Below are 27407 nucleotides of genomic sequence, written 5' to 3' on the forward strand. Positions count from 1 at the left end.
CTGGGGATGTACTGTATGGTGATTAACACAATATAATAAAATAAAATTAAAAAAAAAAAAAAAAAGAAATGGAGGCTGAAAATGTGGGACACCTGGGTATCTCAATCCCCCGTTGAGCATCTGACTCATGATTTCAGCTCAGGTCATGATCTCATGGGTCCTAGGATTGAGTCCCGCATCGGGGGCTCTGTGCTCGGTGAGCAGTCTGCTTGGATTCTCTGCCTCTCTTTCTCCCCCACCCCCAATTGCACACGTGCACTCTAGTTCTCTCTTTCTCTCCCTTTCTCTCTCTCTCAAATAAAATCTATAAAAAACAAAAAAATTTTTTAAGAATGTGGCTGCAATCTCCTGATAAAACTTGAATGGATAAGGAGTTGCTTCTTATGGATGAGAAAACAAAGTGGTTTTTTGAAATGGAACCTACTCACAGTGAAAATGCTGTGAAGATTGTCTAAATAACAAAAAAGGATTTCGAATATTACATTAACTTAGCTGACAGAACAGCAACTTGCTTTGAGAGGACTGACTCCAATTTTGAAAGAAATTCTACTGTCGGTAGCAAGCTATCAAGCAGCATTACATGCTACAGATAAATCATTTGTCAACAGAAGAGTCAACGGACACGGCAAACTTCATTGTTGCCTTATTTTAAGAAACTACCATAGCCTACCCCAACCTTCAGCAAACAGCACCCTCATTAGTCAGCAGCCATTAACACAGAGATAAGATCCTCCACCAGCAAAAAGATTATAACTCATTGAAAGCTCAGATGATGGTTAGCATTTCTTAGCAATAAAGTATTTTTAATTAAGGTATATACATTGCTTTTTAAAGACATAATGCTTTTGCATACTGAATAGACTACAGTATAGTATAAACATAACTTTTATATGTACTGGGAAACAAAAAAAAAAATTCATTTGACTCGCTTTATTGCAATATTTGCTTTACTGTGGTGGTCCAGAACTGAAACCACAGTAGCTCCAAGGTATGCCAATAAATATTTAGGTGTATTTATACAGTATACATGTGTAGTTTTGATATTTACAGAATAAATATTTCTTCTATTAATTCCACATTGCAGTTGAAAATTATTAATCATCCTTTCACTGATCCATGAAGTACCTATCAACCTCTTTCTAAAGTAGGGCCTGGAGTACTATGCAAAGTGCAGAGGGTAAAAACACATATTCCAAAATGATCCTTACATTTAAGAAGCTCATAATCTGTTAGGTAGTAGCTATACACTACTTACATATTTTTATCCAAGAACAGTAAAGTATGCTGACTAAAGTGAATTACAAGTTAGTTATAATTTTAGTAACTATAACCCTAAAATAGACAGGCAGGTCATACAAATACTGATGTTAAACAAACAAATAACATTAAAGTGACTTTTACGCAAGGAGGTAAAAAAATACCGGAGTTAAAAAGAAAACAGAGCCACATAAGTAAGCAATTTAAGAGAAGAGTATAAAGGAATTTACTTCTTCCCTTTCAATTAAAATAAGTGGGATTTCTAACTATACTTATCATGGTGAGTACTGTGTAAAGTACAGAATTGTCAAATCATGATGTTGTACATCTGAAACTAAAATAACATTGTATTTGGCATTAAAAAATTAGAAAATTAAAAATAAGTGGGTTTTCTGAAGCTAATCAAAGAAAGAGAAAGAATTAATCTTTTAGAGCCAATCACATGTTTCAGCTTGGGTAGGGCTAACCTGGGATTGGTTTACACTGTTACATGAATCCCAGAAAGCATTGTTTTGATTTCCTTCTCTCCTTTCATTAGGCAGTATAACTGGCATTATGCACATCCCTACTGGTAAAAATAAATAAATAAATAAATAAATACATAGTCTGGAATCAGTATTACAACAGGGAATTGGCACAATCAAGAGTGGGGCAGAGGGGGTGGGGGAGTAACTGTTGCCTTGCTAATCATAAAAATGAGCAAAAAATACATTAATGTTCAACAAACTCTGGGAAGATAGTGTTGGTAGTGATATAAAAGCTAGATGTAACCAAAACCTTACTAAACTGATGTTTATGTTTAGAGTTATATTTAAAACTCTCATCAGAATTCCTAGGAGAAAATAACTTTGGTATTAAGATTCTAAAATACTTATTTCTGACAATAAACATAATGATTATTTGGTTATAAAGCAAACTTACCAGGTTTTTACCATCTTGCTTATGGATAGTTACAATTCTACTTTCATTTGAGCCTTCTTGGCTTGCTTGCTTAATAGTAACATCAATAATATCAGGAAAGTCACAATATAACTGTAAATCCTATAATTAAGAGCAGTTGAAATTAAAAACAGGTAAAACTAAGGGAGCCATTTTAAAACAAAACTTATGAAGAACATAATATTAATTCCAAATTCTTCAAAATAAGAAAGTATTGACAATAACCAAATCGGATTCTCTCCCTCAATAATCTAACCCTAAGACTTAACCATATCTTGCTTTGACTTAAAAATGAGAGCATTAAAAGGTACCAGCAATCTAACTATGCCGCAGTTCCCTTCAATCCAATCAACATCAATAGGAACCATTGTCAGAAAACTGAAAGTTCAAACCACCAAAGAATGAAGGTAAAGGTAAATCTCTAATAGCGATCTAAGAACAACACAGGTATGAACAAACTTAAAACTTATAGTGTAAAACTTAAAAAAACTAACTTATACATCAGTGTAAATCAATTAAAATTAATCTTCTCCAATTAAATTTTATGATTGTGACTATTATCAATAAGAGCAAAATTTTAAAAAGAGGCAAAACTACCTTAAAAATCACTTTTAGAATTCAAGCCTTTTTGAAAACTGTAAGAATACCATTACTAATACTTGTCATAAAAAAAAACTAAATAAAAAACCATTTAAGAACAATGAGAAAAGAATTACAGATATGACCTTGATGGTTTCACACTATTAAAAACTTCCACTTCTATCAATGAGAGAAGAGAAATGCAAGACCACGTTTCCAATGAGTAAAATTACTCTGCTTCTATTGCCATTCACTTAAATTAACAAAGAATGAGAACGTATCATTAAGGATTACCTGTTCTGTCAGTGTCTCACTTTCTTTATGTTTCCCTCTTGACCACTGAATTCCACCGTTTCCAGTTATTATAATGGTTGCAAAAATCTCCTCACCTGAAGGACCACTTCCAGGTTCTTTTACTTCAAACTGCTCTGTGTAGAAGGCAGACTGAAGAGTTTCCAGATTTATAAGATACTTAAGTTTCAAGTTTCTGGCAGTGGCTTTGCAATGGCTGAATTGCTCAATAAATCTGCGAAACCTGTACCTTATTCGTTTCCTTGTCAAAATATGATAGTCTTGGATCTTTGCTCGAACACATTTTGGTAAGAATGTCTTGTAGCTGGGGATAAAGAGCACACACAGAAAAACAAAACAAATTGGAAGATAAATCAAAAACGACAAAGAAAGAGAAATTACGCGATAGGTAGGAGCTGCAGCACAGTGGTCAAGTGGAGAAAGGTGACACAGCCACCACCTGTACAATATTAAGGTTTTGCCTGATGACATGAATACATATAAAAATTCTTTGAGTTACCATAAATGTTTGGAATAGGATATGTTAATTTTCTTCCCCTAATGAAATGAAGACTTAGTCTAGTTAATAATGGAGTCTCTAAAATTTCATTTTCTCTGATTATCTTAAACATCAATTTTTTGGCACCGTGTTACAAATATTTCCTATGATGCTGTACACCAAAATTTATCTGAACTCTGGAAACTGTTACATTTTGATGGATGCTACAGTTGTTCATTATGCAAACATACTTCTTTTGTATACATTATTTTCTAGGCCTTTTTCAATAACTCTTAATAATTCCTTTGTATCAAAACAATTCTACTCAGAAATGTTCTGACACTTTTTGTACTTCTATCTCTGTGGGAAATATCCTAAAGAAGAGAGATAACTTCCCTCTTGTCATATCTGACAAATGAAGAGCATTTTATTTCTGAAGGTACAACTGCATTAAATTTCCATGCCTTCACCTATGCTAATCCTTCTTACCATCACCATCTCCTATCTGGTTGCCTCTAACTCATTCCAAAAGTCTCAGCTCAAGCATCATCAAATCCAGGCAACCTTTCTCTGTGAGTATGTTAGATGCGCCTCCCTTTGTCTGATAGTATTCTGTGCACCACTCCATAATATCACTTCTCACTCTATCCTGTATTTGAGTATTTATAGCTAGTGTTCAAGCTGGCTCATGCTGAGAGCTTACATTTTAAGACTATTCAGTTGACTGTTAAAGAGCTGTCATTAAAATTTAAGTTCTATAAAGTTACAAATAAATTATAATAAAAAATGTAGGTAATAACTCAAAATGTATCACTTCCTAATTATTTTACATTTTAAATTTTTACATTTTACACCTACCTATGCTTTTTGAGGTTGTTTACATCTCTCATACATGAGTGGTGAAAAAGACTTGCTATTGCTCATCTCTTCCCAGTTCTACATTCAGGCACATCAGGCTGATACCCTGAAACTGGCCATAGGCAGCATTTACACCATGGATATCAGCAAAGGTGACAAATCAGATCTTTGGGTTTTTTTAACAACCAGTTGTTAAGCATTTATTAGCATACCACTGCTTCTTCCCTTCCGCACTCTGCCTGAGCCAAGCTGAGGAACACTCAGTTTTGTACTCAAGTAGCAGAGCTGCTGGAGAGTCATTTGACAAGGTAGACAGGGCAGTATAAACTCGTAATCACCAATTTCAAATACGCTTTCAGGAAGACCATCACCTTTACAACACTTCTCTGTTCAACTAATTCTCCCAAGTTCCACAACTATGTCAAACCCTCTCCAATTTTCTCAAAATGCCTACCTTTCTTCTGCCTTAAACCTCAGCTGTATTCCTCCTTACATTCAGCAAATGACTTCATCTCTACGCAGAGCTCCCTCAACATTCTGCTAGCAAATCTACAGACATCTACATTCATTCCCACCTCCTCCCCACCTGTTACCAAAAAATGAGGTATAAACCAGCAAGGTAAAGCCACTTCTTGGACACATATTTACCTATAGCCTCTTTCTTCCTCTAATACACATTCACCCTCTGGGGACTTTTACTCTTATTTCTCTTCCATCCACAAAACACTAACGTTCATCCCACCTTAAATGTAAAATTTCTTTGTCCCACTTGTCCCTTCAGCTATAGCCCATCTAGCCTGATTTTGAAAGAGTTCATACAGGCATTTCCATTTACTCTTCAATTCACTCCAGTCTGGCTTCTGCTCCATCATTCCATAGAAAATGCTTTTGTTAAAAATCAAGAAAAACTTTCATGTTGCTAAAACCAAATTCCCATATTCATCTCCCTTGTCATTCTTCAACAGCATGCAACACTGCTGACCATTCTCTCCTTCAACTTTCTCCCCTTAGCTTTCCTGACTTTATTCCTGTCTCTTGGGATACTTCTCAATCTTTTCAGGTTCACTCCTACCTGGTGACTAATTTGAAGTTCCTCAAGACATAAAGCCCTCTCCTCTTCTTATTTATACTCTTTCTCTCTAGATTCTCTACATGCAAATGACTCTGATATCTGTCTCCAGCACGGACCTCTAAACTCTGTACCTCTATCTTCCATGGGCAAGTCAATCTATACATTTACCTTAAATGTCTCAAAAGCTCTGTGAACGATGTGTCAAACCAAACTCACAAGTCCTGCTGATGTCCTCCCCTAAAAGATCCTCTTATAGCATTTCCTATCTAAGTAAATAGCACTGCAATTCACCTAAGACCCAGGAATCATCCTTGATGCTGCCTTTTCCTTTGATTTCCATTATTCCATTCATCACCACATTCCCGAGTTTATCTTCTAAATACTTCTCTTAGCTGCCCATTTTTTTCATTACTAACTCATTACTAACTGCATCTTCTGTAGGAAAATACTGCAATGGCCTTAGTCTCTGGGCAACTAGTATTTCCATTTACTCTTACCACTGTCTGATTTTGTTTTCTATACTGGACTCATGGGGATCTTTTAAAATCACAAATCTAATCATTTCACCATTGCTTAATACCGTTGCATGGTTTCTGAGTGCTCGCAACCTTGTCAACATGGCTCTAAGGTTCGGTAGGTTCTTGTCTAGCCCCTGCTTTGCCTCCTCCTAACTCTTTGGGCTCTAGCCATACTGACTCTCTTCACTCTTCCCATGCTCCCTTCTGCCTCAAGGCCTTTTCCATGAGTCTCTACACACTCCATCACGCCCCTCTCTCTGCCCATTAAATTCTACTCTTTTTTTCAGATCTCAAAAGTCACACTCTGTTCCTAACAATTATATATTTCTAAATAAACAGATATATAAAATGTAATAAAAGTCTAGATAGCATAGAGGAGAGCCTCAGGAAGTTTAGAATAAACACTGAAAAGACTTAAAAAATAGAATCAGAATACAAATGATTCTTGCTTAACCTCTTCTGTCAAAAACATTAGTTACCAAGAGACTCATTAAATCTGAATACAATTTATATAAACACTTTACAAAAATCCAAAATACAAAGCCACCAATGGCTACTTTTTAATAAGGCTTTAATAAGGTTTTATAAGGCTTATTAGGATATAAAAAGAGTTTAAAATAACAACATAAAACAAAGCTTTCCATGTTGATGCCTGCATAAGGGACCAGACATATTTCCTTTGGGAATACCATAGGAATCTGTGTTTCTTTTTTTTTTTTTTTAATTAAGATTTTTATTTATTTGACAGACACAGCGAGAGACAGAACACAAGCAGGGGGAGTGGGAGAGAGAGAAGCAGGCTCCCCACTGAGCAGGGAGCCGATGCGGGGCTTGATCCCAGGACTCTGGGATCATGACCTGAGCCCAAGGCAGACGCTTAACTGAGCCACCCAGGCACTCCGAATCTGTGGTTCTTGAACATGGTCAATCCCCTTCAGTGTCATGCTATCAGAATCAGACTTGTTAGAAACACTAAAATTTTTTCAAGAGAAAAGTTATTAACTCTTGAAGCATAAAAATATTTTTCCTCATGCTTTTCTTAAATTGAGTTTTTAAAGAATGCTAAAATTGAGGCTCCAAAAGGCTCTGAAATTGAACCTTGTCTTAGAAACTGTATATAATCTTTTTACTATAAAATGAAACCTGCATCTTATTATTATAGTTGGAGTAGACCACTGGACATGTTATTATTTACTTAGTTTTTTAGAAAGGAGTCCAGCGAGATGAGGTGAATAGCTCAGTTGCTATGTAAGTGGCTTTGGTCCAGGCTTAATGTTTACAAATTCAGCAGTCTCCTTTAAACTCTCTGCATTTTCCAGTTCTCTTCTTCCCACTCTTTAGCAGACTTAGGATTTTAAAGATTAGATGAAGAATGAAAACACAAAAATTTTATGCTTTCCTTTACTTTCTGTACTCTAATACCTAAGCCATAATGTCCAATTAGGAGTTGGCATACAGAAAAGCATCTAATGCACACACACACAGAGGCATGTGCTCACAGACACAGCTAACACACAGGCACAGACACACGAATATGCACCTTATGTGCATTTTTTTTTTAAGTCGGGGAAGGAATATGTATTTAATTATACTAATCAGAGATCCATATCCTACTGGGTATTTCTGGGAACAAAACAGTTTATTTCATTCTGCCAACAACTAATCATTTATCTATCCTCCCATCAATCTTGAATATTTTAACACTGAGTAGAGTTTCTTGATTATTTCTCAGAAATAAGCACTAAATGTGAATTCAGAAAACATCAGTTGAGTCAAATTATATTAAAAAGGCAAACAAGGCAGGCATGATTTGCTTCAGGACAGGCCGAAATTATTTATCTAATATTAAAATGTCATGGCACAAGAAACAAAAGAAAAAATAGACTACCTCAAAATTTAAACTTTTGTATTATGAATGATACTTTCAAGAAAGTGAAAAAACAAAGAATGAGGAATATATTCACAAATTATAAATATAATAATTTTCATCTGGAGATTTGTACCCAAAATATGTAAAAACCCTTACAACTCAATAATAAAAAAATCTTGAGTTGTACATTTTAAATGGGTGAACTTTATGATTAAGACTTAACAGACTTCTGAAAACAAAACAAGAATACTTAAAACCAAAGAGGAAACAGAAACTGATACCCTTCAATTTGGGTATGTAACTGTTTTTAAGGCACTTGGTAAAGGAATGACTAAAACGAGTTACTGAAAGAAGGATTTCAAGAAATACAAGGAGTTTTAACCAGACTCATAACTTCTAATCCCTCAGTCTTCTAATCCTAAGTATGCAATATGTAAAACATATGTTTAGTCTTCAAACTTAAAAAAAAAACTCAACGAACTCTTATAATAATCATATGCACCTCTAAAAAGAGTAGAAGTCTTATAGCCATTAAAGCTGGGCTGTAGGAGCAGTATTTCAAAAAATCCTGTTAGACATGACAAGGTTCAATATGCACAAGAGTAATTTGGAGAATGTGGAGTGTGGATCTCTGATAAAAGAATCTGCTGGATCAGTTACAACATGAATAAAGTCTAAGGATCTAATGTAAAACAGGGTGACTCTGATAAAACTGTACCATAGAACTGAAATTTGCTGAGAGGAGTGTTTAAACATTCTCACCAAAAAAAAAAAAAAAAAAAAAGGTAAGTAGAAAAGATACATATGTGAGGTGATGGATGTGTTAATGAACTAGATGGGGGAGTTCTTTCACCGTGTATACATACAGCAAGCCACCACGACGTACACTTCCAGTCACCTCACAATTTTATATGTCAATGATACTACAAGAAAGCAGAAATTTTAAGGACAATTCCCCAGAACTTGTGAAGATCTCCATTTACGGGCTGTCCCTCAGATTTACTAGTTCCAAATTCTTGGGTAGCACTCAGAAATCTTCAATTTTAACAGGCACTTCAGGTGATACTAATTCAAGTAAAATATGAGCCAATATTTGAGAAATACTGCTTCAGAATTATTTAGACAGACAATTTGAGGATCTGCTATCAGAATTATGCCTCCAGGTGTTCTTTTCATTCCCCTAACTTTACTTACACTTTTTAGAATAAATGAATCAAATAATTAATAGGTATCAAATATCTGTGATATTTTCTGTAGTACTCCACTTCAAAACCTTTTTGTAGTTCTAAGATAAATCAGTACTATGGATATAATGTACAATATGATCACTATAGGTAACACCACTATATGGTATATACTAAAGTTTTTAACAGAGTAGATCCTAACAGTTCTCATCATAAGGAAAAAAATTTCTTTTTCTTTCTCTCTTTTTTTTTTGTATGTATATGAGATGATGGATATTAACTAAACTTATTTTGGTAATTATTTCACATATACGTGAAAGTCAAATCGTGATGTTGTATACCTTAAACTTATACAGTGCTACATGACAATTATATATCAATAAAACTGGAAGAAAAAAAGAAAAAATAATTTCTTTTACCTCAAAGACTATGTGTTGTACACAAGGAAGAAAAGTTACCCATATGACTTTTAATTATTATAAAATCAAAAAAAATTTGACACAGAAAATGCAATTAAATATAGAAAAACTCCAACTTTCACATTTATGTATATGAATATGCAAAAGGAAACTACCTGATAGAACTATAGATGTCCAGTGGGGTTTGATCCTTCTCTTTGGCTAGTCTCATCATATCTAACACAGCCATTCCAAGACATTCTTCCTGTGTTTCATGGGTCACAGGTATTTTTATCCATCCATGTAAAAAATCATGCCGCCACTACAGGAAAAAAATTTAGAAGGAAAGATCTCTTAAATTTCACTATCACATTTTAATCTATTGTATTTTAACCTATAATTTCTAACATGCATTTAAAAAGAACATCAACTCCTTCACTGATTTTTCAATTATTTTGCCATAAAATTTTAGTGAAAGTTTTTTTGTCAATGGAAACTGATTTAGACTGTGTTCCCCATTATATAGTACATACAATGTCAACCTATTTCACTGCTTGTATCTTCAAATTATATCTTCTACATAAAAATTACCTAACATAAAAATTACCTAAATTAAAATAGATATTAGCTAATTAAATACGTAACTAGTTTAAATTTGTTCAAAGCATTATACTAAGTAGGACTGTGTGAGATACAAAAAATATAAGATGGGCTTCAACCCTCAAGAAGACTAAAATCTAATAGAGAAGCTAAACACGTAAACAAAATATTATAATGCAGATACTAAGTGCCACACAACAGATGCTTCAGGAATGTAAAAGGAGTTGCAACTATATCCAGTTGAGATAATCAGGGAACATTTCATGGAAAATTCAAAACTCCCTACATCAGATCCTTATTATCTCATATCTGAACCACTACAGCAGCTTCTTAATGAGTCTCCCTGAATATACTTTATTTTCTTAGAGCACTTTAATCATTGATACTTCTACCAGTGGAAGAGGCATGATGCTTTAAGAGAAGGTGCTCTGAGAAACTTATGTTTTAAGAAAATGGTTGTCTATTGCTTTTTAGGATCAAGTCATTCAAGGGTACCTACATTTTGACTCCAACTTACTTTTCCAAGTTTTATTTTATTTCATTATTTTCTAAAGATTTTACATATTTATTTGAGAGAGACAGAGATAGCGACAGAAAGAGAGAGAGCACAAGCAGGAGGAGAGAGAGAGGGAGAAGCAGACTTCCCACTGAGTAGGGAGCCTGACAATGGGGGGTCTCAATTCCAGGAACCCGAGATCATGATCTGAGCCAAAGGTGGATGCTTAAATGACTGAGGTGCTCAGGCACCTGTTAACCAAGGTTTTAAACTGGATAGGAGAAATATAGGGCCATTCTCTTTATTTCATGTATGTATCTCCTTTCTTTTAATGTGACAACTTATCTCATGAAATTAAAGTTTAACACAAATTCTTCAAAAATAATTTTATTTAAAAAAAATAGGGGCGCCTGAGTGGTTCAGTCTGTTACGATCTCAGGGTCCTGGGATTGATATTTAAAAAGTATATTTGTTTATTAACTTCCTATTAATACATTAGAAGGCATTTTAGTACAAAAAAAAAGAAACTGTATTATTTAAAAGGCACAAACCATGAAATAACCAGTATTAACCAAAACAAAAGCCTAATATTGGTAACACAAAGTTAATTCAGGGAAGGAGTTAGATTTTGTTTTGCCAACACTTACCTCACCACACTTTTAGAAATGGGCAAGTAAATTATTCTGATTAAGATAACTGATGGCTAACTCTGGAAAACAGTATGGAGGTTCCTCAAAAAGTTGAAAATAAAGCTACCCTATGATCCAGCAATTGCACTACTAGGTATTTACCCGAAGATACAAATGTAATGATCCAAAGGGGCACCTGCACCCCAATGTTTATAGCAGCAATGTCTACAATAGCCAAACTATGGAAAAAGCCCAGATGTCCATCAACAGATGAATGAATAAGAAGATGTGGTATATGCATATAATGGAATATTACTTAGTCATCAAAAAAAATAAAATCTTGCCATTTGCAACAACATGGATGGAACTAGAGGGTATTATGCTAAGTGAAATAAGTCAATCGGAGAAAGATAAATATATATGATCTCACTGATAAGTGGAATTTAAGAAACAAGGCAGAGGATCATAGGGGAAGAGAGGAAAAAATGAAATAAGAAGAAACCAGAGAGAGAGAAAAACCATAAAAGACTCTTAATCTTAGGAAACAAACTGAGGGTTGCTGGAGGGGAGGGGGTGTAGGGGGATGCAGTAATTGGGTGGTGGACATTGGGGAGAGTATGTGTTGTAACAAGCACTTGGTATTATATAAGACTGATGAACCACAGACCTGTACCCCTAAAACGAATAATACATTATATGTTAATTAACTGAATTTAAATTAAAAAAAGAAAGGTAACTGATAGCTAGGTAGATTCTTTGTAATACCTTGCTTTTGTTCCATATTCTATACAGGATCAGAGTATAATAAATTACGTTCATGAAGATATTCTGTGGAACTTATACCCAAAAGAAAATAAAGATATGAAAAACCATTAAGAGCAGTATTAAGACAAAATCAACCAAATGCCCATTAGAGAAAAACTACAATTGAAATAGAGTCCCAAATACCAAAGCATACTATCTTAAACTAGCCGTCCTTTAAAAATGCAGTGTGTAACAATAAAAATTTCCTTTAATTGTAACTATAGAAAAGTAGTTTTCCGGAGTCAAGAGTCTCTAGGAGGTGGGTGGGGGGATGGGGTAACTGGATGATGGGCATTAAGAAGGGCACGTGATATGATGAGCACTGGGTGTTATACGCAACTACTGAATCATTAAACATTATATCAAAAACTAATTATGTACTACACGCTGGATAATTGAATTTAAATAAAAAAAATTTTTTAAGTAGTTTTTCATCTGGGTAGCTGACAACATTTGAACCAAAAAATTTTATCTGCATTCACCCAGAAAAATAAGAAAACAGTTATAGTCACAAGGTCAGAAATGAACCAAAGAAACAACATGTAGTGAATATACATTTTTTTGCCGAATATATACGAATTCATTAAAGACTGTTTACATTGGCAGCAAATTATTTGCTGAGTCACCATATTTGATGATATCAAGGCAATCCTCAGAAGAAAATGAATTTAAAAGGGACATCTAACTTTTGGCTTTTATTGGCTTACCTTTTCCAAATCCATCTTTCTACTGCAGTGTCTTAACGTACTTCATAGTTTAGTGGCTGAACTATTTTTTAGTGATTTCAAAATATCAACATAATCTCATACTCTGATGAAGTCATTGGTCAAACATGCTTTATTTATTCTATAAAATGCATATAATCCATCATGATATCAACATAATCTGGATAAGTTAATTACTACCTTCTGTATTTTCTGGGCACAGGGTTAGAGAAATAGAAACATTAAGAAATAGAAAAATTACATGTGGTATTTATTATCTAGACGCAATTTAGGATTCTATTGTGAAATTATTTTGCTGTCCTAGATGAGAAAATCCTTCCTAGGAAGACTAAAATTAGAAATCATCCATATTTTTTCTAGATCAAAAGTATTATATATCACAGTATTACGGTAAAGCAGTTGAACAGACAGTTTAGGAAAACTGTCTTATTAATGGGATTTAAACTAGCATGCCACCAAAATAAAACCAGTTCTGCAGCACAGGTGATATAATCATAAAAGCAACAGAAAATCATAACCTCATAGTATCTATTCTCAAAAGCCTATCTCTCTCTTTTCTTAATGACTACTGAAACAAAGGAAGCTATATAGAAGTTGGGTGGTGGTCAAATTACTTTTGACAAGAATACCAGGACCAGTCAATAGAGAAAGTACAGTCTTTCAACGAATGAGCTGAAAAAACTGGATATCCACATGCAAAAGAATGATATTGGGCCTTACCTTACACCACCAACAAAAAGTTAACTCAAAATAGATCAAAGATCTAAACATAAGAGCTAAAACAATTAAACACTTAAAAGAAAATACAGGGGGAAGGCTTCATGATATCAGAAAGAAAAAAGAAACCAGATTACATCAAAATTAAAAACCTTTGGGCATCACAAGACACATCAACAGATGTGAAAGGCAACTGACAGAATGGGAGAAAATATGTGCAAATCACATAGCTTAATATCCAGAATATATAAAGAACACTTACAACTTGACAACAACCTGTTTTAAAAATGGGTAAAGGACATAAACAGAAATTTCCCCAAAGAAGATATGCAAATGGTCAAAAAGCTTAACAAAAATGTTCAACATCAGTAATCATTAGGGAAATGCAAATCAAAAACACAGCAAGGTATCACTCCCCACTCCACAAAATGGCTATTATCAGAAAAACAGTAAGTGTTGTCAAGGATGTGGAGAAATTGGAACACTTATGCACTGCTGGTGGAATGTGAAACGGGACAGCTGCGATAGGAAAGAGTGTACAGTTCCTCAAAAAAAAAAAAATTAAACATAGAATTACCAAATAATCCAGTAATTCCACTTCTGGATCTATATCCAAAGGAACTGAAAGCAGGATCTTAAAGAGATATTTTTATACCCATGTTCATAGCAGTGTTATTCTTAAGAGCCAAAAAGTGGAAGCTACCCAAGTACCTATTAATAGATAAATGGATAAACAAAATGTGATTATCTACAATGGAATATTATTCACCCTTAAAAAGAAGGAAATTCTAATACATGCTATGACATGGAAGACCTTGAAGACATTATGCTAAGAGAAATATGTCAGTCACAATAGAGCAAATGTTGCATGATGCCACTTATGTGAGGCACCAGGAATGGGCAAATCCACAGAGACAGAAAGTAGAAAGGTGGCTGCCAGGTGCCAGAAGGGCATGGTGAGTTACTGTTTAGCAAGTATGAAGTTTCAGTCTAAAAAGATGAAAAATGTGCTAAAGATGAATCATGGTGATGGTTACACAATGATGTGAATGTACTTTAATGCCATCAATCTGTCACTTAAAAATGGTTAAAATGGTAACTTTTATTAAGTATATTTTACCAGAATTTTTTTAAAAAATTGCTTGTTCTCTTACACCAAAAAGAGGAATACTTATCAATGTCTTGCTCAAAAACTGAACCAGTCTTCCTAGACATCTCAGAAACGTAAGCCATGAGGATCTGTGGGGTTATTTCCTATGATATCAGCAAATCTGATTCAGAACTCCTTAATCTGACATCTTGGGGATAATAAGAGCATATCTTTACCCAAAAGCACTAATATCTTTTTTCTTTCTTTAGTTTCTACTCCTCAGTCTTGTGGCACATAAAAACAAAAGTTATTTAATGATGGAACATTTCAATTACTGTTTAAATTAAGGTAATAGATAAGAAAGCATTACAAAATGTTCAAATACACTATGAAAATTTAATATAATAGCATTAATAAACAAATAACTGGAACACAGCTCTCAGATCAAGTAACAACGCTCAGTGTCTTACAAGGAGCTAAACAAACTACTGTAACTCACTTTTTATTGAGTTTCCTACTTTCTTTACATTTTACTATCCACTATTTAAGTCTGCAATTGTTCAGGAATTCAAAAAAATTTCTCTGAGGAAATTTTGCTGTCTTATATTCTAGACACGTATATCAACATGAATCCTGTTGTATAACTCAATCTAAACTTTGTGAAATCCTTAAAATGTCCTAAAACATTAAAAAAGAAAAAAATTCAGAAGGGCCAATTAAGGGAACCTTTATAAAATAAATTCTATTATTTATAAGTTATGGGTTTAAAAATTATTCATAAAAAGACTCAACTTTGTTACTTTTCTATGCCTGCTATGCAAGACAGAACATCAGTTTTCCCATCTCTGAAGATCTTCCTGATGAAGAGCTATACTACACAGCAAGATTCTTAACATTTAACACATATACAAGTAAGATGACATAATTATACCTGAGCAAAAAGGTAAGCCATGACAAAGTCGTCAAGAAGAGGAGCTTCAGCACCTCGAGATATTCCATGCCGATAGGTTCTGTTGCTGCCATTACAATACCAGTAAGGAAAGTAAAATCTATGAGACAAAACATTCAATCAGCCTCCAAAGAGTTCAAATATAAACAAACTGTGTACATACAACCACTGCCAGCATACTGAAAGGTATTATCCCATAACCAGAAAACACAGCTAACAGTGTTAAATACAAGTTGGGGACAAAAGAAAATCTGGGTAAGACCATGATAATGTAAACAGAAAATTCAAAAACCTAAGCGTAAAATCAATATGCTGCCTGCTTCTATGTGCAGAATGCAGAAGCAACAATAGGAAACAGAGAAACATAGAAATAAAATATTAACAAAATTTTTAAAATATTAATCTAGTAACATCAGTAAAGGAAACTGAAAATACTAATTTGGCATAAAAACAAATAATTGCTTCTTTTTTTAAGAAATGGAGGTTATCACAATAAGATATAATTTATACCAGTTAGAATGGCCAGTATCAAAAAGACAAGAAGTAACAAGTGCTGGCAAAGATGTGCAGAAAAGAGACACTCCATGCACTATTGGTGGGGCTGTAAATTGGCACAGCCACAATGGAAAACAGTATGGAGGGTCTCAAAATACTAAGAACGGAATTATCATACAACTGGGTATATAATTCCACTACTGGGTATTTATCCGAAGAAAATGAAAACACCAATTTGAAATGATATAGGCACCGCTATGCTCACTGCAGCATAATTTACAATAACCAAGATATGAAAGCAACCTGAGTGTCCATTAAGAGATGAATAAAGGAGGTATCGTGTATATATACAATGGAGTATTACTCAGCCATAAAGAAGAATGAAATGTTGCCAGTAGACCTAAAGGGTATTATGCTAAATGAAATAAATCAGAGAAAGACTAATATCATATTTCACTTATATGTGGAATCTAAAAAGCAAAACAAATGAACAAAAAAGTTAAAAAGGAACAGACTAATATATACAGGAAAAAAAATGGTGGTTGTTGGGGTAGGGGAGAATAGGTGAAACAGGTGAAGGGGAATTAAGAGGTACAAACTTTCAGTTATAAAATAAATAAGTCGTGGGGATAAAAAGTTCAATGTAGGGAATATAGTCAATAATATTGTAATAACTTTGTATGGTGAGAGATGGCAACTACATTTACCACGGTGAGCATTTTATAATATATATAATTGTCAAATCACTGTGTTGTCTACCTTCAGCTAATATGTCAACTACACTTCAATGCAAATGAATGAATGAATAAAATAGGTTAAAAAACCTGTCCTTCAAAGAAACAAAAAATAATCTATATTGCTTTATTGATACCTTTATTGAGATATAATTCACATACCTTCAAGTTCACCCATTTAAAGCATACAATTCAATGCTTTTTAGTATATTCCTAGCACTGTACAAACATCCCCACAGTCTAATTTTAGAACATTTTCATCCCCACTAAAAGAAACCCTGTATCTATCATCAGTCACACCCAAATCACTCCACTTACTTCCCAGCCCTAAGTTCCCACTAGTCTCTCTCTATAAATTTGCTTATTCTGAACATTTTATATAAATGGAATCATTTATATAATCTCTCTCTCAAATAAGTAAAGAAGGTAGAAAAGGCCTTCTCTCACTAAGCATATTTTCAAGGACTATCCACATTATAGCAAGTATAAGCATTTTGTTCCTTTTTAATGCCCAGTTAATATTTCCTTGTATGGATAAACCGCATTTTGCTTCTTCATTCATCACTTCATGGACATTTGGGTTGTTTCCATCTTTTTGCTATTGTGGATAATGCTGCTAAGAACAATATGTAGAAGGGTGTGTGTGTGTGTGTGTGTTTTCATTGCTCCTGCATACATACTTGGGGGTGGAACTGATGGATCATATGTTAATTCTATGTTCATCTTTTTGAGGAACAGCCAAACTGTTTTAAAAAGTGGCTGTACTAGTTCGCATCTCCAACAGCAACCAATATAAGCATCTCAATAGTACACATCATTGCCAACACATGTGGAGAGTTTAGCTAAGTTAGTCTTTGGTATTGCTGCCTTTGGCATCTGTTTTGTTTAGCCAAGAGGCCTGCAGTGACCTTAAACTGACACTAGCCTCCTCATGCAAGTGCATGCCCTAGAGAACAGGCCACTGAGTCACAAGGAAATGTAAGTTTCTGATACAACTTCCCAACAGTCTCTCCTGTCTCCCAGCACCTAACCCTTACAGACGTCCCTTCAATAAGATTCCCATGTGGCTTTCCAAAGACCAGCTCTTTTGGCTTATAATTGAATTTGGAACCCAAAGCACTCCACCCACAAACCCTAGTAAAGGCATGTGCCCTGTGTCCTGTGTCTCTCTCTGTAATCTGCCTTGATTTCCCCATATGGCTCCTGGAGGCCTGCAGGGTACTTCCTCCAGGACCTGTAATACACTTTTCTACTTTGGTTTCTCTTGTTCTCTGTTGCTGAAGCATGGATCACTATGTAGCACCCTCTGCTCTACTCAAAAAGTGATAATTTGAAAAATTCATAACTTGTTATTGTCCATCTTTTACACCTTTGTCATCCTAATGGGTGAAGTGGTATCCTGTTGTGTTTATGATTTACATTCCTCTAAAGAATAATAATGTTGAGGATCTTTTCATGTGCTTACTGGCTATCTGTATGTCTTATTTAGAAAAATGCTACTGAAACCCTTTGCCCATATTTCCATTGGGTTATCTGTCATTGTACTGTTGAACAAGAGTTCTTTATGTATTCCAGATATAAAACGTTTATTAGATCCGATTACAAACATCTTCTCTGTGAGTTTTTCACATTCTTGACAGCATCCTTTGATGTACAAAAATATATTTTGATGAATCCCAATTAATCTATTTCTCTTGCGTCACTTGAGCTTTTGGTACCATACTGAAGAAACCACTGCCTACTCCTAAGTATACAGGGATATACTGCTATATTGTCTTCTAAGAGTTGTACAGTTTTAGCTCTTAGATTTAGGTCTATGATTTATTTTAAGTAAATGTTTTGTATATAATGTGAGTTAGTGATCTAACTTCATTACTATACATGCGGATATTCAGTTGTCCCAGCAGCATGTGTTGAAAAGAGCATTCCTCCCCATGAACTGTCTTAGCACTCTTGTCAAATATCAATCACCATAATATCAGGGGTTATTTTTGCACTCTTAGTTCTATTCCATTAACCTATGTACCTACCCTTAAGCCAGTACCACGCTGTCTTGATTATGTGGAGTAAGCTTTGAAATTAGGAAGTGTAAATCTTCCAACTTTGTTCTTTTTCAAGATTGTTTTGACTATTTCAAGTACTTTTGATATTTATATGAATTTTACCACTAACTTGTCCATTTCTGCAGTAAAAACAGTTAGGATTTCAACAGAGACTGTACTGAATATACAGATCACTTGAGTATTTCCACTTAACAATATTTAAGTCTTCTGATCCATAAACATGAGATATCTTTCCATTTAGGTAAGTATTTCTTTAAATTCTTTCAGTGGGCCACCTGGGTGGCTCAGTTAGTTAAGTGGCTGCATTTGACTCAGGTCATGATCTCAGGATCCTGAATCGAGCCCCATGTCGGACTCCCTGCTCAGTGGGGAGTCTGCTTCTCCCTCTCCCTCTGCTGCTCCCCCGGCTTGTGTTCTTGCTTGCGCACTCTCTCTCTCTCAAATAAGTAAATAATATCTTTAAAAAATAAATAAATTCCTTCAATGATATCTTACTTTTCTCAATGGATAGTTTTTGCACTTCTTTTGTGAGGCTTATTCCTAAGTACTTCTTTAAATGCTATTGTAAATGGAACTGTTTTCTTCCTTTCACATTTGCATTGTTTACTGCTAGTGTATAGAAATACAACCAATTTTTGTATATTGATCTTCTATCCTCCAAATGACTGAGCTCATTTATCTAGGTCTAGTAGCTTATTAATTCCTTAGGATTTTTTTCAAGAATCATTTATTTGAGAGAGAGAAAGAGAATGGGGGAACGGACAGAAAGAGAGAATCCTCAAGCAGACTCCCCACTGAGTGTGGAGCCCAACTTGGGGCTCGATCCCGGGATCCTGAGATCATGACCAAGCTAATCGAGCCACCCAGGTGCTCCTCCTTAGGATTTTTTATATACAAGATCATATCATCTATAAACAGAGATTGTTTTACTTCTTTTCCAATATGCCTTTTTATTTCTCTTTTCCCTGGCTAGAATCTATAGTATAGTGTTAAACAGAAGTGGTAAAAACAGGTATCTTTGTCTTGTTCTAGATCCCTGGGAGAAAGCAATCACTCTTTCACCATCACGGATAATGTTAGCTTTGGGATTTTTGCACTTTATGAGACTGAGGAAGTTCCTCCATTGCGTATTTTTATCATAAGAGGGTGTTAGATAGTGTCCAATGTTTTTTCTGTTTCTATTGAGATGATCATGTGGTTTGGTCCTTTATTTAACTAATATGGTGCATTATAGTGACTGATTTGGGGATATTAAAGCAACCTTGTATTTCTTAGAATAAATTCCACTTAGTCATGGTATTTAATCCTTTTTATATACTGCTGGGTTTCGTTTGCTAGTATTTTGAAAACCTTTATACGTGTATTTATAAGGGATATTGACCTATAGTTTTCATTTCTTCTGGATGTCTATCTGGATTTGATATTAGGGTAATACTGAACTCACAGAATGAGTTAGGAAATGTTCCTTTCTTTTCATTTTTTGTGAATAATTGGTATTAATTTTTCTTTAAATGTTTGATAGAATTTACCATTGAAGCCACTAAGGCCTGAGCTTTTCTTTGTGGGGAAATTTTTTTAAATTATTAATTCAATGTCTGTACTTACAAGAAGTCTATCAGATTTTCTGTTTCTTCTTTTGGCAGTTCCTATAGTTTGGTCTTTCTAGGCATTTGTTCACTTCATTTTGGTTATGTAATTTGTTGGCATTCCATTGCTCCCTATAATCTTTATTCTGTAATGTCACAGTGACCGATGTTCTCTCTTCCGGATTTTAATAATTTAAGCTTCTCTTTTTATCTTGGTCAATCTAACTAAAGACTTATCAATAGTATTGATCTTTTCAAAGGACCAACTTTTGGTTTCTTGATTTTCTGTTGTTTTCTTTTCTCTTTTTCATTTATTTCTACTCTGATCTTCATTATTTCCTTCCTTTGACTTGCTTTGAGTTTTATTCACCCTTCTTTTTCTACTTTATTAAAGTAGAATGCTCTTGATTTGAGAACTTTTTCCTTTTTTAATATAGGTGTGCACAGCTATGAATTCTCATCTAAGCACTGTTTAAACTGCATACCATAAGTTGATGTGTTCATTTTTAGTCATATCAAAGTATATTCTATTTTCCCTTGTGAATTTTTTCTTTGACCAAGTGGTTATTCAGAACTGTTTTAATTAACACATATTAGTGGAATTTTCCAGTTTTCCTTCTGTTAATGATTTCTAAATTAATTCCACGGCAGTCAAAGAACAAATTTTATGTGATTCCAATCTTTTAAAACTTATTGAGATTCATTTTGTAGACTACTGTGTGGTGTATCCCAGAGAATGTGCCATGTGCACTTGGAAAGAATGTGATTTCGCTGTTGCTGGGTGAAGTGTTCTATATGACCACATCTAGCTGGTTTATAGTGCTGCTCTAGTCTTCCTTGATCTTGCTGGTCTTTTGTCTAGTTGTCCTATCCATTACTGAAAGTCATGTATTAAAGTCTCCAACTACTATTGTGGAATTATCTATTTTCCCCTTCAATTCTGTCAGTTGTTGGCTTAATGAATTTTGGAGCTCTGTCATCAGATACAATTTATAACAATTATAAACAAATATTATTTGTTTTCCTGACTCATTAACTCTTTTACCATTACAAAATGTCCCTTGTTTGTCTCTAGTAACAATTTATATCTTTCAAGTCAATCTTGTCTGATATTAATATAGCTGCTCCAGCTCCTTTTTGTTTACTGAGGGCCTCTTATATCTTTTTCAATCCTTTACTTTTAGTTTACTTGTGGCTTTTAATGTAAAGTGTGCCTCTTATAGACAGCATGTAGAATAGGAAAAAAATCATGAATTTGATAAGAGAAACAATTTTTAATTCTTTAGAGGTCAGCAAACTCTGTCCCACAGTCCCATTCTGGTCCACTGTTAAGTTTTTATAAATAAAGTTTTATTGGAACACAGTCATGCCCATTCATTTACTTATTATTCATGGCTGCTTTCACATTATATAACAGAACTGAATAGTTAAAACAGAGATAATATAGCCTAAAATATTAACTACTGGTCTTTTACAGTTTTCTGCAAAAATCTTTTTAGACTATAGACCTCTGTTCCACAGACCTTTTCCAATCAAAAGATACACTTGCTAATTGCAGAAAGTATAGTCATTACAGAAAGTGATACAGAAAATATTATTAATAAGATGCTGATAGTTTGTCAATCATACGTAGCATGTTAGCATGCTTCTTTTAAATTCAACTTTGTTAAGTCTTAAAACCTGCATAGAAGTCTTACATAACTTTGGATGGATTTAATCCTAAGTACTTTGCATTTTTCATTGCTACTAGTTATTTTAAATGACCTCTTCTCTGTGGAGTATAGAAATAGTTGATTTTTTTAACATACTGATCATACAGATCTAGCACTCTTCTGAATGCTTATTATTGATGCCTATAAATTTGCTTACATTGTCTATGCTAACAATCATATCATCTCTAAATAATGACTCTGTTTCCTTGTTCTCAATTATTAAATATTTTATTTATTTTTCTTGTCTTACTGTACTTGTTAGCAACTCCACCAAAATCCTAAATAGAAGCAGTGGTGGTGGCCATCTTTGTTTTCTACTTGTTTTTGATTTTACAGAGATTGCTTCTAACATCTTACCGTTTGAAAATATTATTTGCCTCCTGCTTTTGGTAAATACCCTTTACCATGGTAAGGATGTTTCTCCTGAGTCTTAGTTTTTTAAGGCTTCCTTTTCTTTCCTTTTTAAGATCATGAATGAGTCCATGTGCTTTTTTACTATGCAACACTGACTCTGCATGGAATGAATCTATTTCATAAGAGCCACAGATCAAACTTATTTCTTTGTTTTATCCTTTTGAGTGGAAAAGTACCTCTCTGGATTTCTCTAAATTGGTATTACATATTTCCATAAATCATGAAATGAATTAACTAATAATTTGAGGCTGTAAATAAACACTGGCAAAATCATATCTTCACTTCAACTCTAAAAAAATTATTAAAAAGAGATGTGAGATTACATTTTATTGCACAAAACACTGAATTTCTTGGGAAACTAACAATATTCCAAACATTCAGGATTTTGTTAGTAAAGGCCATTCTCATCATTTTTAAATTTAATTATAATCATAAGTGGTAAAGTAGCATCCTACCAGAAAAGCTCAGAGCATTCCAGTGAAAAAATAAGTAAAAACATGTCCTCTGGTGGACAAAATATCTTAAATGAAGTTCTGGTCTCTATTATCAAGTACCTTGCAATTTAAAAATATGTTTGATAATTCCTCTCACTTTGCCTTTCAAACATTAAATGAGTCACTTTATTGGAGAAAGTACCTTATTCTGTAGAGTACATTTTGTCTGGTTGATTCATCTATATGGAAGACATGGTTGGGTGGATACCAGATCCTTTCTGTTTCACTCATTAAAGCAAACATACTATGATACACAGGTGTGATTCCTAGGAAAGAAGTAGAAAAAGGAACAATTACAGATAGTAACAAGTACATTTATATATCATCTGTAATTTATAATGGCGTTGAAATAACCTCTCTTTTAATCAGCACAAATGCAGTGGCAGTTGACAGCTTTTGGTTCAACATGGCTTACAACTGAATTCTTAATTAAATCTTTTTCCCTACATTTTAACGTATGATTGCCAGGACTCTTTCAAGCAGATTTTTTAAAACATTTTATCCAATTTTTTTAGTTGTCTTGCATAGAAAGGTCGATTCAAACTCGTGTGTGTGTTTTTAATGAAGGTATCAACTGAAATATTTAGAGGTCACTGGATACATTTAAGAGAATAGCACAACAGTTTTGTTTTTAAATGTCAAATTTTACACAGTGCACTAGTAACTATATTTTCTCCACTATTTAAACTTACAATGAAAAATTTTAAATGTCAACTTAAATAGCAATGGTATGTGATTTTTTTTCAAAGCTTTAGTAGATACCTTAACAAAGGTTTGAAGGCTACTGAACTTTTTAAAAAACATATAAAACAGCAAAGCCACACAATTAATTAATGCACATTATTTCTCAGCACACAGAGAACATTCACACATATATACAAACACACATCCCAAACATTTGGAGTCTAAGAATAAGTCTCCCAAAGTGCCAGAGAATAATCACACATACCATGTTCTCTAACTACACTTCAACTAAATCAGAAATGAATATTTAAAAACATGTTTAACCCTATATATTTAAAAACATATGCCTCAAAAAAACCAAAGTGTATTTATTCTAGTAATGTTTTCATTCTTTTCCACTGTAGACAAAAATGACACCAACTTGACAGACTGACAACAAGGATTTAAAATTTTTATTAAAATTATCACAACTGTTTACTCATAGATATGTAATAATTTCAGTTAAGTTACATATAAAAGTAACAACTTTTAAACTGTATCCTTGCATTCATTCTTGTATTTTACACACTTCTAAATATCTCATAGGTCATAGGAGAAATTATAAGAGAAACTAAACAGCATTTATAATAAATGATGATTAATAACATGTATTCAAAATTATGGCACAGGGGCACCTGGGTAGCTCACTAGATTAAGTGGCCGACTCTTGGTTTCAGCTCAGGTCATGATCTCATTGGTTGTGAGACAGAGCCCCGTGTTAGGTTCTGTGCTCAGCGCAGAGTCGGCCTGAAGATGCTCTCCCTCTGCCCCTCCCCCCAACTCTCTCTCCCTAAACTAAATAAATCTTTTAAAAAATATAAATAAAAATAAAATTATGGGCTATAACTAAACTGATACTTAAGAGGGAAAATTGTACCTTTAATCTGATTGTAACACAAAATACCAGAATGATCTAAGTTATCTAACTCAATACATTAAAAAACAACAATTCTAATCTTTGGTGTACTTTTATAGAGAAAAGAAAGAAAGAACAGGGAAATTAACATAATTTGTGAGTTCACTTTGACCGTGACCCCAAAACCATCCAGACATTATAAATGAATAGATATAAAAATCCAAAACATTTTAATTATCAGCAAACCAAATCCCATAATGTTTCTTTAAAGAAAATTAAGACAAAGTTAATTTATCTTACAAAAGCAGAGATGGCTAAATTGGAAAAATGAATGTAATTCATCACAACAATGAATCAGAGGAATGTCTGAAAATGGCAAAATAATAAATTTGAAAAGTTGTGTGGTGACTATACTGATATTTATTGTATTCTTCTATGCAAAGTATTACTTTAAATATTTTACAATAAAAATCAGTATTAAAAATGCAAAATAGGACTGGGAAAAAAGATGGAGGAGTAGGGGACCCCTTTTACAGCTGGTCCCCTGAGTCGAGCTGGATATGTACCAGGCCATCCTGAAAGCCAGGGAATCAGCCTGAGACGCAGGAAGATACATCTGGACCTCTACAAACGAACATCTCCAGAGCTGAGTATTGAGGTACCAAGTGGGGAGACATGAATGCGGGCACAGATATCGGAAGGTAAACGGAAGGGGGAGGGAGCCACTGTGCTTGGGCACCGGGAAGCAGTACCAACAGGAACTGGGGGGTGGGCTGGAATCGCAGAACAGCACCCAAGAGAAAGCAGACTGAGGCCGTGAGCCCGGGACGCGCGATCACACTAAAAACCGGAGCTCTGGAGCGCTCACTGGAGCCAGACTGATACCAGGAGCTCGAGCTCGGGAGCGGGCACACGTCCAGACTGAAAATGGGAGCTCCTGAGCCCACAGTCGAACTAGACTGAAACCGAGAGCTCGGAAACACACGCGCGCGTCCTGACTGAAAACCGGTGCTCCGGAGCTCGCGCAAACCACACAGAAACAGGGAGCTCGAGAGCATGCGGGAACCAGGGCGGCTGGCAGTGTTAGAAGCACAAAGGACAGAGAAGTCCCAGCCCTGGAAGTGAGGGCTGGAAGAGTGGCTGTGGGGCACACAACCCGGGACGCTGCAGGGTTTTTGGCAGCACTGACAGAAACAGTTAAAGTGGCCAAGAGAGCAGAGTGGAGAGCAGACTGCAATCTCTCTGTTCTGAGACAGAGGCTGGGATACGGCCACTGCTGCTCTGACTCTCAGAAGAGCCACAGAAAACCACCAGGGAAAGCAGCCAGAGAAAAAAAGCCCGGAAATACGAGCTCACATTGTGCCCATCCCCAACCCCCCTCGCAGGGGACACGGAGACTCTACCCAAACAGGGCTCCCTGAATATCAGTGCGTCAGGCCCCTCCCCCAGAAGGCAAGCTGAAAAATCAAGAAGCCCCTATCCCTAAGGTCCCTATAAAACAAGGGCACACTGCCTAGGTCCTGGTCAATAATTTGGGCTCTGGGCAACCCCACAATATCTCCTCATCAGAATGACAAGGAGGAGAAATCCCCCCCACCAAAGAAAAGATAATGAGTCTGTGGCCTCTGCCATATATATATGGATATAACCAAATTGTCAGAAATGGAGTTCAGAGTAACAATGGTCAAGATGATGTGTAGGCTTGAAAAAAATATTAACAAAAATATTAACGAGAATATAGAATCTCTAAGGGCAGAAATGAGAGTGAATCTGGAAGAAATTAAAAATGCTATGAATCAAATGCAGTCAAAACTAGATGTTCTGGTGGTGAGGGTAAATGAGGCAGAAGAATGAATTAGTGGATTGGAGGATGGGATGGTAGAAGAGAAAGTTAAAACAGACACTTGGCTAAAAAAAATCCAATCTCAATAATGTAGATTACAGGAGATTACTGATTCAATGAAACGTTCCAATGTCAGAATCATCAGCACCCCCGAGGGGGTGGACAAAGAGAGGTCTAGAAGAGATATTTGAAGAAATTGTAGCTGAGAACTTCCCTAATCAGGCAAAGGAAACAAGCATTCATGTCCAAGAGGCAGAGAGGACCCCTCCCAAGAACAATGAGAACAGGCCTACACCACGTCACGTCATAGCGCGATTTGCAAATATTACATCCAATGATACAGTATTGAAAGCGGCCAGGGGGAAGAAAATCCTTACGTATAGAGGAAATAATATTAGAATAACATCAGACCTGTCTACAGAGATCTGGCAGGCCAGGAAGGGTTGGCAGGATATTTTCAAAGCTCTATCTGAAAAGAACATGCAGCCAAGGATCCTTTATCCAGCAAGGCTGTCATTCAGAATTGATGGACAGATAAGGACCTTCCAAGATCGACAGAAACTGAAGGAATTCATAACCACCAAATCAGCCCTACATGAGATATTAAGGGAGGGTTCTATAAAAGTAAAAAGGCCCCAAGAGTGATACAGAACAGAAATTTACAATCTATAGAAACAAAGACTTCACAGGCCAACATGACATCATTAAAATCATATCTCTCAATAATCACTCTCAATGTGAATGGCCTAAATGCTCCCATAAAACGCCACAGGGTTGCAGACTGGATAAAAAGACATGACCCATCCATTTNCCATTTGCTGTCTACAAGAGACTCATTTTGAACCTAAAGATACATCCAGACTGAAAGTGAAAGGATGGAAAACCATTTTTCATGCCAATGGACCTCGAAAGAAAGCTGGCGTAGCAATTCTCATATCAGACAGATTAGATTTTAAACTAAAGACTGTAGTTAGAGACACAGAAGGACACTACATTATTCTTTTTTTTTTTT

The 27407-nt window shown here is 34.9% G+C and overlaps 1 protein-coding gene across 7 annotated transcripts in view; it reads right to left on the bottom strand.

Moving 5' to 3' along the window:
• Window positions 1-27407, bottom strand: part of JAK2 (Janus kinase 2) — a 121794-nt gene that overhangs the window by 42163 nt on the left and 52224 nt on the right. For 4 of the 7 annotated variants that reach the window (XR_004621760.1, XR_004621761.1, XM_034647148.1 and 1 more), the window contains exons 4-8: window positions 23116-23239; window positions 15458-15575; window positions 9642-9787; window positions 3070-3391; window positions 2179-2298 (exon numbers count right to left, since the gene is read on the bottom strand). Coding sequence is in view for 4 of the 7 variants with exons in the window: in XM_034647148.1 (XP_034503039.1) it covers window positions 2179-2298; window positions 3070-3391; window positions 9642-9787; window positions 15458-15575; window positions 23116-23239 (830 nt within the window). In the remaining 3 variants the exon portion in view is untranslated. Of the gene's footprint in view, window positions 1-2178; window positions 2299-3069; window positions 3392-9641; window positions 9788-15457; window positions 15576-23115; window positions 23240-27407 lie in introns of those variants that run through there. The other 3 variants (XM_034647151.1, XM_034647152.1, XM_034647153.1) reach the window with 3 other exon arrangements.

This window comes from Ailuropoda melanoleuca, chromosome 17 (genome assembly GCF_002007445.2).
Source record: "Ailuropoda melanoleuca isolate Jingjing chromosome 17, ASM200744v2, whole genome shotgun sequence".
In the NCBI taxonomy this organism is placed as follows: Eukaryota; Metazoa; Chordata; class Mammalia; order Carnivora; family Ursidae; genus Ailuropoda; species Ailuropoda melanoleuca.